At 40.1% G+C, this 15,405-nt stretch overlaps 1 protein-coding gene across 1 annotated transcript; it reads left to right on the top strand.

Moving 5' to 3' along the window:
• Positions 1-7,812: 7,812 nt before the first annotated feature.
• On the top strand, positions 7,813-10,262 carry LOC141617368 (BTB/POZ domain-containing protein At5g60050). The gene is made up of 2 exons (XM_074434559.1): positions 7,813-8,507; positions 9,043-10,262. Exons 1-2 carry the CDS (start codon positions 7,950-7,952, stop codon positions 10,006-10,008), a joined length of 1,524 nt encoding a protein of 507 aa, XP_074290660.1. The 5' UTR covers positions 7,813-7,949; the 3' UTR covers positions 10,009-10,262.
• The last annotated feature ends 5,143 nt before the right edge of the window (positions 10,263-15,405 follow it).

The raw sequence follows: 15,405 nt of genomic DNA on the forward strand, positions 1-15,405 counted from the left end.
TCACATGCTCCGGCACGAACTCCTTCCTCACAGCCCTACGAAACTCCTCCCAAGGTATAGCAGGTAAACCTTGGTTTGTATAAATCTCCTTAGCACTCACTTTCACTGTATCCCACCACTTGCCAGCTGCCTCCCTCAGATAGAACGCAGCTTGTTCCACTCTCATCTCATCAGGACAGTGAACCAAATCCAATATGTTCTCCATCTCTCTCAGCCAACTATCAAGAAGGTTAGGCTCCCCAACTCCCTTGTACTCTTTCGGGTTAAACCTCGCTATGTAGAGGCTGATTTTAGAATGATCAACCTCCTTCTCCTTATCTTTATCCTTATCCTCATTCACTTTCTTTAGGGTCTCTGTAAGAGCATCTTGGTGCTCCAGCATCTTAACGATATCATCCATATTCATGGTCTCAGCTCTCGCATAGTAAGCGTTTTTCTTGGGCGGCATCTTGAAACTATATAAGAAAGGGTAGATATAAACACACGTACTAAACCTCAAAACACGAAAACACGCTGCCCAGAACCTACTCGATCGAGTGCCCAAACATACTCGATCGAGTAACGGGCTACTCGATCGAGTGCCCTCCATACTCGATCGAGTGCCCCAACATCAGACCCCAAACAGACCTTCTGATTCCTAACATACTCGACCGAGTAGCTAGGCTACTCGGTCGAGTGACCCCCTACTCGATCGAGTACCCCTAGTTACTCGATCGAGTACCCCAAAACTCGATTCTGGACTCAAAATCACCAAAAACCCACCCGATCAAGTCAGTCCCACTCGATCGAGTCATGCTAACTCAGAGACGCTACCCGCATGCTATATCATATGCTAACATGCTAAAACTTTATAAAACCACATTTTATATCATAACTAAACGTATACTGCTACGCATCTTTTCATACGATCTACGAGATCATTATATCATGTTATTAAACGCCACCTTGTAAACATCCAACATGTTATCATTCCAACTACCAATTTCCATATATCACCAATCTTTCTTTCACATTCTCAAATTTCTACTTCAAACATCCAACAATTACACACACTTCATCACATTCACACACAAGTTAACCAAACAACACATGTGACCTTGACATACACCCCCCCATGTGACCGGTTCAAAATTGTAGGGCGAGTTCGCGGCTTCAGGACGTCTCCCAAGCCTTTGCATTAGCTCCTACAACCTTTACCCCGGGTTCATTTTAATTGACTCGCTATGTTCATTAAGTTCATTGGTTACAGGTTTCAGGATCGTCGCTCTGATACCATTTGTAACACCCCCATAATCCAAGTGCCTTACCAGGACCACACAGGTATGAAGACATTACCATCTCGGTTGCCCGAGGTATGATAATCAAATAAACAATGAAGAAACAATGTTAATTATAAATACTTAGCGAAGAGTTACAATTCTCAAAACCAAACCGAAAGTACAATACATGTTCTCAAACTGACTGTTCTAACTGAAATGTAAATAACTAATAAGCTACAGCGGAAGACTCCTATCATCATGTCGTGGCAATCCCAGCTATCCCAGTACTCATCGCAATACCGCTCAATATCCGCTCACCATCCCCGAATGGATCACCGCAGTTTACAAAACAACACCGGTCAAGACTAATCACACAATTCAATATATATTAACAATAAGACAAACAATCGACTTTAATCGTCACACACACGCAATCACGCCAAATCCAATCATCTCAATCACCGATCGTCCCTTTGGACCGACCCCGCCGATGGGGGACCGCAGCCGTACCCACCAAATTCCCGCTCCACATAGTGAGCGATAACTCTGTCCATTAATGTGCACATCCCTTCTGTGGCGGGTTCCACAGAAGGCGAAACTAGGGCGTGAAGCCACTCCCGCAAGTGACCCCACTCAGCCGAGGACACGCCTCAAGAACCACAGACAGCAGTTAAAATCACAATCACAATCACAACCGTCACAATACAATTATTACATCAACAATTAATCTCAACACATCAACCAATATCCCATTATGGGACTAATACTGAGTAGGAAATCCTACCTGGAAAGCACACAATCAGACGGTCTCTACTGCTGAATCAAAAAGCTTCCTCTATGAACCCTCCTCCTATCATACAACACATAAAGGCTACCAAATCACATACTACACATAAACCCCCAAATCTCTAAATTAGGGTTTAACCAAATCAAAGGAAAGACAATAAAAAGGGTACACAGATCTTACCTTCGACGTAAGGAACTCAACGGTATAATCAACGCTAAGAACTGACCTTCCAAACTCCGGGGATTGCTAATTATGCGATTAGGATGAAGAACTTGCTTGCTTTCTCTCTTAAACAGTAATTTAGGTTTTGCAAAAGTGATTTAGAATAATGACGACAAAGCTTATATACCTTAATCGCATATTTAACAAAACCCGAGAAAATCCCCCGTAAAACCGGCTACTCGATCGAGTACCCAAGGATACTCGATCGAGTACCCCCCTACTCGATCGAGTACCCCAGCTACTCGATCGAGTACCCAACAGGTCAGAAACTTTTCTAAAACGCAACTCACCCTTACTCGACAGAGTAAGGCCTACTCGATAGAGTACCCCAAGACTTATAAATACGGAGTATTACAGTGCCTCTTGGCCGGCTAGTTGCCTGGCCGAGACCCAAGTGACAGGCCAACAGGCTTCGTCGGCTAGGCTGTTTTTCATGTTGACTTGTTGTCTTTTAGCTTTGACCTTGGTCAATATGTTGACTCGGTCAGCGGGTGCAGAATATGCCCCATCACGTATCAGATATACGTAAATCCGTATAGTTGAAATTGTATACTGTGTCGTATATGTATAACAAAACATATCGTATATTTTTTATCAGCACTAGATTTAGCAGCTAAAATGTCTTTTTTTAATGCGAGAGCTTCTGCAAACAGAATTTCATTAGTTCTACACGTTTTAGCTCCTAACAAAATAATTTTACCATTATGATCTCCTATAAAGTAATCCCAATAGAGCTTTATTCCCAACTACGTTTGATCTGTCAAAATTTCAATTAAGAAAACTATTTAAAAGTTTCTCCCATCTAATTTATTTTACACTAATAACATTGTTTTTAACTAAGTCGCCTCTATCGGGATTGTCCATATCCTTAAATTTAGTCTCGTTCTTACTTTAATGCCATTACGGCAGACAATAGTGATCTTGTTGATGTTGATGTGAGCATTATTAAAGAGAGCCATTTCTAAAAAAACCACAAATTACACCAAATAAACACAATGTTAATATGAAATCAGGTTTTGAGATTAAGTCTCTAAGAGACTTAAGTTTAGTTATAAAACTTTGTTTTAAATCACTATTATTTGTTGCCAAAAAAAGTACTAAAGCTAACAAGGCCCATATCATGGATAATTGAACCGATCAAGGGACACTTAGAAAAATAAATGATCTTTATCCTCTATATGATATTGCACAAAACACAATAAGCTGGGACATCAATATGATTTCTAATTAGTCTAGCTTTTGTGTGTAAGTCATAGATACAAGTTTTCCAAAGAAAAAATCTAACTTTTGGGAAATATTCAGATTATAGATCTAGTAGAAGTCACATTTATTAAGGCTTTGATCAAACAAGCCTTGTGTCAACCATGTTGTTGTTTTGGTAAAAAAAAAAATTCCAATTACTGACAGTCAAGAGATCACTCCGAGAGGAGATATCCCTTCCAATTTCACCCAAAGACCCACTCCCTATTTACACAAATTTCAACAAATCTGGCTCGGTAAGTAGACCATACAACCAATTGTATTACAACTGATTGTATAGAACCTGAACTTTATAATGCATTATCTTAGATTAGATGAACACTTTAAGAGCTTTATTTGAAAGAATCCAAGCTCTGTTATAAAAATATTGAACTTAAAAAATTATAATGAAACTCAAAAATAATATATATAAACTCAATTAGATTTTAATTTTGACATAAAAAATTTAAAATATAACTCAAAAATTATAAAAGCTCGAAAGGAATACACATAGCTCAATTAGAATTGTTATGGTTGTACATTACTTTTATACAACTGGATGTATAATAGTATATGTCGGTCTTTCTTAGAGATAGGCCTTCTCCATTTGAACTTAATACATAGGAAATGTGTCACTTTTACAATAAAATATTATTCCGTACCATATTTTGATAAAAAGATTTATCAGAATAAATTTCTAATAATATGGGACAAATATTAATTGTAATTTTAATGGTAACATTTTATCATTAATTAGTCACTTTTTATTATAAAATGACGACATATTTCCCGCCTTAATTTTAGACGAAAAATGTCCGTCTGAAATGAGAATTTGTCAACTTCTTCTAACTGGAGTAAATTGTCAATAGGTCTCGGTCTCACTTGTGACGGGTCAAGTATCACCCACATGGTAGACAAGACAAAAGGTAAGATGCATAGGGAATCACAAATGATTTGTCTTTATCCTCCCATGTGGGTTTTATTTGACCTGTCACTAGGGGTGAACAAAAAGTGGTCCGGACCGGCAAACCGGATCGACCCGGACCGGCCGGTCCGGTCCGGTCCAGACCGGATACATACCGGTCCGGTCTCCGGGTCCCAAAAAATATGGTGACGGTCTCGGTCCGGTCCGGTCCGGTCCACATTAAAAAATAAAACTAAATTTGCCTTATAAATTAGTACTGGTCCGGTCCAAACCCGGAAAAAACCAGACCTAAAGGGTTCCGGTCCGTCAGTCCGGTCCCCTTCTAACCGGTCCGGTCCGCGGTCTTGGGATATGTGGTTATCCGGTCCGCGGGTTCATCCGGTCCGGTCCGGTCCGGTCCGGTCCGGTCCGGTTTTGGACCGGTGAACACCCCTACCTGTCACAAGCTTGTGACGGATATCGTGTTAGATTCATATACCTCTTATTAGACTCTTCTAATAATGAACTAATTAACTTCTTAATGTTTGTTCTTTAGATCTAGTGCATGCATAACAAAATAAGAGATTAATAAGGAAAAAACAATGTCCCTTACATTGTTGAGTGGCTCGAAATTAAGGGCACAAATAAGGTCACCTTCCTTATTTGTTCTTGAGCTATAATATGTTGGATGATCCTCCAAAATCTCAATGTAGAGATCCTCCTTTGATTGCACCCAAGACTAATCCCTTAAACTAGTATACTAATTAACTAGATTAATATAATAGTACCCTTAAAACTAATTCTAATAATATACTTATTACTACACTAGTAATTTTGTATTGTGTTTTAGAATTTTGATGAACAATTTCTAAGTTCTAAAACTTGTTTTGTGAGAGGTAGAGAGAATATGGAAATATTTGCATGTAGAGTGAATGGTAGTGTATAAAGAGAACAAAATTCTCTTAATAAAGAGAGGAGGAACCGGTTGGAGCATGGCAAATAGGCCAAAAATTGGCATCTTCCTTTTTGCTTTTGGCCTTCACAAGAAATATGTGTGTAAGGCATAGGTAGTGTATGTTTGATTAATCTATTCTTATCACATAAAATAACATAACCACAACCCACTACTACTCCCTCCATTTCGGTCCACCTCATAAAATGGGCTACCATTTTATTTTCTCAATTTGTCATTTGTCACACAATATGTCACATGTAGTATGTTACATGTTATTAATTAATTTAATGCATATTTATCAAATAAATATCATTTTATAATTTAATTAAATCACATACAATAAATTGACTAGTGATACTTGATCACATAAATAAAATGGGTCATATAATTATAATTCACAACATCTTGTAATTATAATTAACCATTCATTCTTATCTTTATTGTTTCACAAACAATAAACAATTTTAGTAATAAAGTATTTCAATTACTAAAATAAATCTTATTTAATCCCATTACAATAAGATATGAATATTCTCTCTTACAAATGAATTGTTCAATTTTAAGGAATTGATTAACTTGTATCGTCATACAATTAATCAATTTATCTATTAAGGGAATTGTCCTTTAGGTGTGACCTTAAGGGATCAACTGATCATCACCGTCAAACGACAGTAATGTCTAACTGTAGTTAGCTGATCATTACTGATAAATGTTGATCAGTTGACTATATAAATGAATCATCCCTCACGTATTCTTAATATGAGATTTAAACATGTGATCGCACTATTGTTGAGGACACATACTCTAACATATCGGCCGTCACAAATGAGAAATTGTGGTAAATTGTAGCTTATGTTGTAGCTCAAAAAAAATAATGGGGCAAAGTTGAGCTAATACTAACTAACTTCCATTGAGAATGCTCTTAAATTAGAGTGTTTGGCTAACTAGTGCAGTTAGAAAACACTTTAAAAACTAGGGTAAACAACACCTAAACTGTCCAGCTTAGTGAATAACGATATTGTTAATCAGATTACTAATATTCCACTGCCACATAATGATATTCCAGATACCCTCATTTGGGGGTTGTCCGTAGATGGAAATTTCTCTACCAAAACAGCAACTTGGTTAGCGCAAGGTTTATTCGATCAAGCTCTTGACAAATGTGAATTTCAGTGGATTTGGAAATTGAATATTCCTCCAAAATTGAATTTTTTTCTTTGGAAAATCTGTGTTGACGGCATTCCAACGAAAAGTAGACTTCTCAAGAGTCATATTGATGTCCCAACTCATTGTGTTTTGTGCAACAATCCTATTGAAAACAAAGATCATTTCTTTTACGAATGTTCCTTGATTGGGTCTCTCATCCAAGACCTGAACATTATTAGTTTCAACGAGTTTTTGTCAAAATATGATAACATTACAAGTCAAAGTTTTCTAACGAAACTAAATTATCTCAAAGATTTAATTCCAAAAGATGATTTCATTAAGATTATTTTTATTTGGTGAAATGCATGGTTTCATAGAAATGATATTATCTTTAATAATGTTATCTTAAGTATCAACAAACTTATTACTTTATGTAATAATAGCACTAAGACCGGAATGTGATTAGATTTAAGGATCTCAACAATCCCGATATAGAAGAGTCAGTTAGAAACAACTCGAGTAAAGAAGAAATTTGGTGGGAAAAACCTAGAAACGGTTTTCTAAAGCTAAATTTTGACGGATCGAAAATAGAAGGTAATAAAGCTGCTTTAGGATATTCTATAAGAGATCACAATGGTAAAGTCGTTTTGTTGAGAGCAAATAAGTGCGGATCCAATAGTATCCTTGTTGCGGAAGCTCTCGCCTTAAAAGAATGTATTTTAGCAGCTAAATACTTAGGAATCTCAAAGTTAATTGTGGAGGGTGATAACTTATGTGTTATTAACTCGATTCGAGGTACTTGACAAATCCCTTGGGAAATTTCTAATATTATCAAGGATGTGAAATTAGACCTTCATTTCTTCGATGAAGTGATAATTAAACATTGCTTTCGTGAAACCAACAAGGTAACTGACTTCATGGCTTCTATTGGACATTCATGTCCAACTCTTTCGGGGTGGTTTGATAGCCGGTGGCTTCAACTTAACTCCCTCATTCGAAAGGATGAGATAGGTTGGTTCCTCCCTAGAGGATCAACCTAGTTTTCTTACCTAAAAAAAAAAAAAAAAAAAAATTGACGGTCAAAGAATTGATAATTTAGTTAAAAAAAAAACAATAGGTCTTGTTATAGACGGGTGGGGCGAATAGACGGGTAAAGGCCTCTAATAAAATGGGTAGGGGGGACAAGGTGGGGCACCCCCCATGTGCTTACCACTTTATGGCAAATGGGTATTTTGTGAGGGGAAGTGGTATCCGTCTATACGTATAGACGGATAGTGTCCGTCTATAATGACAATTTGGGAAAAAAAAAGCCTAAACAAGGAGGTAAAAGGTGGAGGGCGTGACATAAAGTGGAAGAGACAGTGATTGCCTCATTTGTGGAGTGGTAGTGGTGCAGTGTGAATACCCAGATCCAGAACAACTTGAACTGAATCATCAATGGCGTCGTCTTCAAAGGAAGTATCAACCATGATTAAACAAGGGTTTATATCTAACCCATCAATCACATCTTCTTCTCTTCACAAAATATCACCTTCTTCATCGCCTTCAAACTCCAACCACCTCACTCTCTCGCCTCCTCCTTTTTCTCGACCTACCCTTTTCGAAATGATGTCTGAAGAACAACTCCGAGACTCCAAACATTCCTGCGACATTAATCGACGCCGATTGCATGATAAATTCGCTAGGGTTTTAGACGCCAATAATTGCAGCTCTCATACTTTAGGGGTTGGTTTAGGTGCGGGTGATGTTAAGCTAACTGTTAGTGGTCGAGATGGGTTTAAGATTTCTATGGATGTTCATAGGAGTGTTTTAGCTGGTAAAAGCAGGTTTTTTGCTGAGAAATTAAAGCCTAATGCTGGTCTTACTCTTTCTGTTGAAATTTGTGATTGTGATGATGTTGACATTTATGTTGAGACTTTGGTTTTGATGTATTCTGATGATCTCAGGCTTAAATTGATGTCTGAATCTGTCAACAAAGTTCTGGGTTTGCTTAAGGTCTCTTTCCTCCTTTCCCTTTTACTACTTTTCCCTTTCCCATTTTGTTTTAAGATTCAATGCTTTTGCTGTTTGCTACTATCTTCTTTTGTTATAATTGTATCTTTCATTGATTAAGCTACTGTGATCATCGATCATTGATGAATTACTATTAATATTGGCAATGCAAAATTCCATCTTCTGTTTAACTTGAATTACTACTGGCAAACCTGATACTGATCCTTTGCTTAGTTGCTCCCTTTGTCCTAAACAAAGATCTACAACTTTCAATCAAGGCTCATTTTAAAGATCTTTACCTTCCAAGCGACTATAGCTGTAAGGCAGGCCCTTCTCTTTTGTGGACTTGTGTATGTGGAGCTCAATTGTTGTAGTCAAATTTCTGACCTTGGCCTTCATTCTACAACAGTGGTTATGAAAATTGGAGCTTACAAGTTGTAATTAACATCCTTAAATACGTGGACTTTTTGATAAGTTGTACCCCTTGTGCTAAGGTCTGGACTTTGGTGATGTGTACTGATTTGTGCTAATGTTACAGGTATCTGCAGCCATTATGTTTGAAGCCGGAATCTTATCATGTTTGGAGCATTTGGAAGCTGTCCCTTGGTCAGAAGATGAGGAGCAAAAGGTTATTTCTTGTCTAAGTCAGCTTCAGCTTCATGACCCTTTGAGTGATGATGTTCTGCAGAGAGTATCTACGGAACCTTCTACATCTTCTAGAGCTGATGATATCTTCCTCAGAATGCTTAATGGTGTCCTCCAAGCTAAGGATGATAGAGCTCGCAAGGAAATGAAGTCTCTTGTTTCTCGGTTGCTTAAAGAAGATGTTCCAGAGAACAGCAATTACGGCCCCAAAATTGACGTTTCCAGGGATACACTTTACGGTCTCTGTCATAGGTGTCTTAGTGCGCTCATTCTATGCCTGTCTGAAGCTACTTGTATGGACGAAAGTAAACAAGATCGAGGTGCTATAATGGCCGAGATTGCTAGGGAGGCTGACAATATGCAGTGGATTGTTGATATCCTCGTTGACAAGAAGATGGGAGATGAGTTTGTAAAATTGTGGGCAGATCAGAAGGAGCTTGCTCTCCTTCACTCTAAGATCCCAACTATGTACAGGCATGAGATTAGTAGGGTTACCGCTCAACTGTGTATAGCCATAGGAAAAGGGCTTATTTTAGTTCCAAAGGAAACACGGCATGCACTTCTTTCCACGTGGTTGGAACCTTTATACGAAGATTTTGGATGGATGAAGAGAGCATGCCGATTTGTGGACAAAAAAGTGGTGGAAGATGGTCTTAGCCAGACTATTCTTACATTGCCTCTGCCCCAACAACAAAGCATCTTGATGAAGTGGTTTGATCGGTTTCTTAGCAAAGGAGATGATTGTCCAAACATACAAAGGGCATTTGAGATTTGGTGGAGAAGGGCTTTCATCAGGCACTATGTACCTGATCAAGATCCGTCTCAGTTGCAGATTACTGTGTGTGATTATATTGATTGATATTGGTTGTGTGACTCAGAGCAAGGTGTAAATATAAGGTAATTTTGGTAGCTTATTTATTTCTTATTCACAGCACAGTGTGTTTGAACTTAATGAATGTTGAAGCAAGTAATGTAGGGAATGGTGAGTAGCTGTGAGGTTGTTTGAGTTATCCATGGGTGATGCAATTGCTTTTTAAATGTAATATTCTGTGTGTATGAATTTGTGCTAGAGTTCTCTGGTTTCAAGTGACAAAATATCGTGTAGTTGGGCCAGTTCTTGTGTCTGATTCGTGTTTTAGTGTGGTAAATTTTGAACAAAAGCTATCGGCCAAATGATTCAGATAGATAAGAAGGGAAACTTGGACTTGGGATAAGTTTGCAAATATGGATTCCTAAAATCAGGGGCGGATTTAGGGGGGTCTGGGTGGCCACGTGCCCACCATGAAAGTTTAGAAATAAATTTTATTAGGATCATATATATGCATCAAGTCTATGTGGCTCGGTTGGGAAAGGTTCATTGTACTACACATGAGGTCCCAGGATGATTCTCGGTCGCCTAACTTTTTGTTAAATAATTTTTTGGTCATTTGGGCGAAGGCCCATCTCATTTCCTAGCTATAATTGGTCAGCAAAAATTGTTTGATATAAGATTCGAGCCTTGGATCTCAAGGTTAATGCACAAACAGGAGGTGGCAATTATTGATCCGACCCAAAAACCCGACACGAAGTTAGCGGGTTAGGGTTAAGACTTTGTGACCCATTTAAGTAATTGGGTTGACACGGACTCGACACGAAACTTAAATGGGTCGGGTTAGGGTTGAGCTCTTTTGACACGAACCCGACACGAATAACCCATTTATTTAAAACTGTCATAATATATTTGGATTAAATCAATAATCCGACCAAACAATATAAAAATAAACATTTCATTCATCATTTTTGTGATAACAGACTATAAAGCCTAGCTTATTTTATTAGTTTATTGGGTTAAACGGGTTAAATGGGTTAAAAATGACCTGCTAAAAAATAAATGGGTTAAACAGGTCGGGTTGGGTTATAGAAAAATTAAACGGGTTGGGTTAGGGTTGAAACAAATGACCCGTTTATGTAATTGGGTCGGGTTAGGGTTGAGGTAATGGTGACCCGTTTAAAGTTGACACGGACACGAACACGACCTGATCTGTTTGCCAGGTCTACACAAACTTCTTAACCATTGAATCACCCATGTTTATTGCTTATATTAGCACTAGAATGTACTATATCTTTTAATGAGAGATCTTATTTTTCATTAACTATAAAATACGTTTATTTTAAATTTAAAATAAAATATTATCAACCATATTAGAAAAATTATCCCGAATCAATTCTTTTTATATTTTTACATTATACTCCGTACAACATTAGTTTAAGCGAAAAAAAATTGAATATATACTCCCTCCTATTCACCATTTTCTTCCCTATTTCCTTTTAGAGATTATTCACGTTTTCTTCCCTATTTCCTTTTTTGGATTGAATCGTGTGGTCCAAATTCAATAGCATGTGGGGTAGTGTGTTTTATGTGGTCCAAATTCAATTCTTATTTCTTGTGCAAAAAGGAAAGGGGAAGAAAATGGTGAATAGGAGGGAGTATATTTTTTTAAAATTTTTTTGAAGATGAATTGAAAATTTTTGTTGGTGCCCCCCTTGTAAGAAATTTCTGCGTCCGCCCCTGCCTAAAATTGTAAACTGTTGCAAGTTACAGAGCGTCTTGTACGATATGTGGAGTGGTTCTGATAAGTCACAGTATTTGCGCTAATTCACAGCTGCAATCAGTGATCATTAAGGACTTGAATGTGTGTATCAAGCTTGTGGTCTCGTGGATGTAATTCTGGCCTATAGACTACAGTACTAGTTAATCCTAACCATTTGGATTATCGATGTGCCAAACTTGAAAGAGTTGAGTAATCCAAGAGTCGAGGCCATGGCGCTTTTAAGTTTAAGCTCTAGATGTATGCGACATACTGAGATTATCGTAAGATAGATACTTGGTGTGTTGAAACTATTTTTACTGATAAAAGGTGCCTTCTATATTCAGGAACCAAGTTTCAGATTATATTCGTTACCGTGTGCCTTCTTCACCTATACTTAGTAAGTGCAAATAACATATGATTATTACGGAGTAATATATAGCAATAAACCTTGTTTTAATAGGACCGAAGAGTATTTTGAAGAATTACAGACACACGCAGATACAGATACCCCGAAAATGGTGCGGAGTATAGTATACTACTTGGGTGGTAATTTATTGGTGAAACATATCTGATGAAATGCAATTGAATAGATTGATAGGTCTAAAAATGTAGGCTTAGATGAAAAATGAAGAGAATGAGCATGAGAAGGCAAAATAAGCAAGATCAGGGTCCATTGAAGTATTGGATACGGCCCATTATAATTGGGAGTATTTCTTGTTTAGTTAGGGGCCCGGCCCATTCTGCTCTGCTCACATATATCAAGATATATATACAAGAATTCTTCTGCTCTGCTCACAATTGACTTTTTTTTTGTTTAGGTAAGAAAACTAGGTTGATCCTCTAGGTTATGACCAACTTATCTCATCCTTTCGAATAAGGGAGGTAAGTTGAAGCCACCGGCTATGAGTTGGACATGAATGTCCAATAGAAGCCATGAAGTCAACAACCTTGTTGGCTTCACGAAAGCAATGCTTAATTATCACTTTATCGAAAAACTGAAGGTCTAATTTCACATCTTGGTAATACTAAAAATTTCCCAAGGAATTTGCCAGGTACCTCGAATCGAGTTAATAACACATAAATTATCACCCTCCACAATTAACTTTGAGATTTCCAAGTATTTAGCTGCTAAAATACCTTCTTTTAAAGCGAGAGCTTCCGCAACAAGGATACTATTGGATCCGCACTTTTTTGCTCCCAACAAAACGACTTTACCATTGTGATCTCTTATAGAATATCCTAAGGCAGCTTTATTACCTTCTATTCTCGATCCGTCAAAATTTAGCTTTGGGAAACCGTTTCTAGGTTTTTCCCACCAAATTTCTTCATTACTAGAATTGTTTCTAGCTGACTCTTCTATCTCGGGATTGTCGAGATCCTTAAATCTCGTCACATTCCAGGTCTTAATGCTATTTGATGGGGCATATTCTGCACCGCTGACCAAGTCAACATCTTGAGCAAGGTCAAAGATATCCACAGCAAAGTCAACAACTTAGACAGTCTAGCCGATGCATCCCATCGGCCTGTCACCTGGGCCCCGGCCAGACAACTAGCCAGCCGAGACCCAAATCCGCGTACTCATATCCAAGACCCTCGGCGAGCCTGCCACAGGTCCACCGGCCGAGGGTACAACGGTCTTTTCACCTGATAGCCACTTGGCCACCTGGCCACTACGCGACAAAAGGTGAATGCCTATAAATACTCCTCAACCTTCATTGAGGAAAGGATCCACAAATTGACCTAATAACCACTATTCATCTGGTAATATCTTCCTTATCTCTCTACAATACACTCTTAGCCAAGTAACAACAACTTACCTCTCTAAGTTTACTGACTTGAGCGTCGGAGTGAGTACGCTCGGCCAAAGCCGAGCCCTCAGTTTGTTCATCGTTTCAGGAGACCGCAAGGAGGATTCAAGCAAGGACATCATTCAACTAGCTACGAGTGGTATCAAACATCTGCTCTGGAACTATACCCGGAACAATTGGCGCCGTCTGTGGGGAATAGCATACTAAAAGCTAGTCACATTCATTCCCAAACAACAAAAACAAAAACACAAGAAAAACCCACCCCAAAAGCTAAGAGGATGTCAAAACAACATGTAGTCGTGACCGACGAAACCGAGCCACACCAGGATGATACATTTCACCATTCTGGGGTAGTGCAACCTTCCACCGGCGGAGTAGTCCAACCGGAATTCGGAATGCCGATAACACCGGACACACCGCCACCCGACAACCAGGTCACCATCATGGGACAGGTGGTTGACATAGCAAAGCTGAAGACACTCCTGGACCTAATTGGGAGTGCACCAACTCACACAGGCACCCCAACACGAGCGACGGAAGCCATCCAGGAGACCAGGTCCCAGGGCGTGACTCCAAGAAACTTGAACGAAGCACTGGGAGAAGAAGACCCGATCAAGACGCCGGAGGAGCCCGAGGTGGTCGTGGTAAACATAAGTCCTTCTCGCACTCGGGAGAGGACACCGCAACATCGACGAGGCACACCCCGGGAGAACCAGCGAAGCCCGACTCAGGAGAGTCGGAGAAGAAGCCCAAGCCGGAGAAGGAGCCCTTCCCGCTACGAGGAGAGAAGCCGGACCAGGAATGCGAGGAGTCGTTCGCCGCGTGTCATTCGACACGTGGTCAAACAACCCCTCAGTGACTATGTCCTAGACACCGCCGTGCCACCCAAGCTGAAGTTGCCGGCGCTCACATACAAGGGAGATAGTGACCCAACCGACCACGCCGAGACCTTTGAGTCTCACATGTCGGTATGGGAGCAGCCCGATGAGGTCTGGTGCCGGGTCTTCCCAACAACCCTGCATGGGATGGCTCAGAGTTGGTACAAGGGGCTTCCCGACGGCTCGATATATTGTTTCGCCGATCTAAAGGACGCCTTCTTGGCCCAGTACTCTTGTAACAAAAGGAGGGCCGTGGAGACATCAGACCTCCTAACTATCAAACAGGAGGAGGGCGAGTCCCTACGAGGCTATGTGAAGAGGTTCGAGGACAGGGTACAGCAGATTCGGGAGATCAACCCCGAACTAGCGGCGTTCGCGCTAATGAAGGGCCTCCCAAAGGGTAACTTAAAAGACGAGCTCATTAAGCACGGGGGCCTGGGCATGGACGCCGCACGAAAAATGGCCGACCAGGCCATCAAGGTGGAAGATTACCACAAGACCTGGGTAGGCCCCAGCGAGGCCGAGACCTCAGAGAAGAAAAGCCGCCGGGATGACAGCCCGGATGAGAGACGCCGCGACACTAACAGGTCGCGGTCTGATGAAAAACACCGTGACAATAACAGGTCACGGTCTGATAGATCTGCCAGGAAGCAGGACAAGACCGGCGCCGGGGGGAGTTCGGGAATGTTCTACCAAAGGCATTACCATGATAAAACCCCTCTGGTCACATCGGTCGCCGAGGTCTTCGCCCTGAGCAGAAACGAGGGCCAGAAGTGGGAGCGGCCTCCCAAGCCCAAGGGAGACGGTGACGCGAACCAGTACTGCGAGTACCATGGTTGCGCCGGCCACCTCACTGACAACTGCCGGCACCTGAAGAACGCCATTGAAGAACTAATCCGAAAGGGGTGCCTCGACAAGTATGTGGCCAAAGGCCAGAAGACTGACGCCAGCGGCTCAGATAAGAAATCCGTTTTTCAACGGATAGGAGTCATCCACGTGG

Source organism: Silene latifolia, chromosome 1, assembly GCF_048544455.1.
Source record: "Silene latifolia isolate original U9 population chromosome 1, ASM4854445v1, whole genome shotgun sequence".
Lineage (NCBI taxonomy): Eukaryota > Viridiplantae > Streptophyta > Magnoliopsida > Caryophyllales > Caryophyllaceae > Silene > Silene latifolia.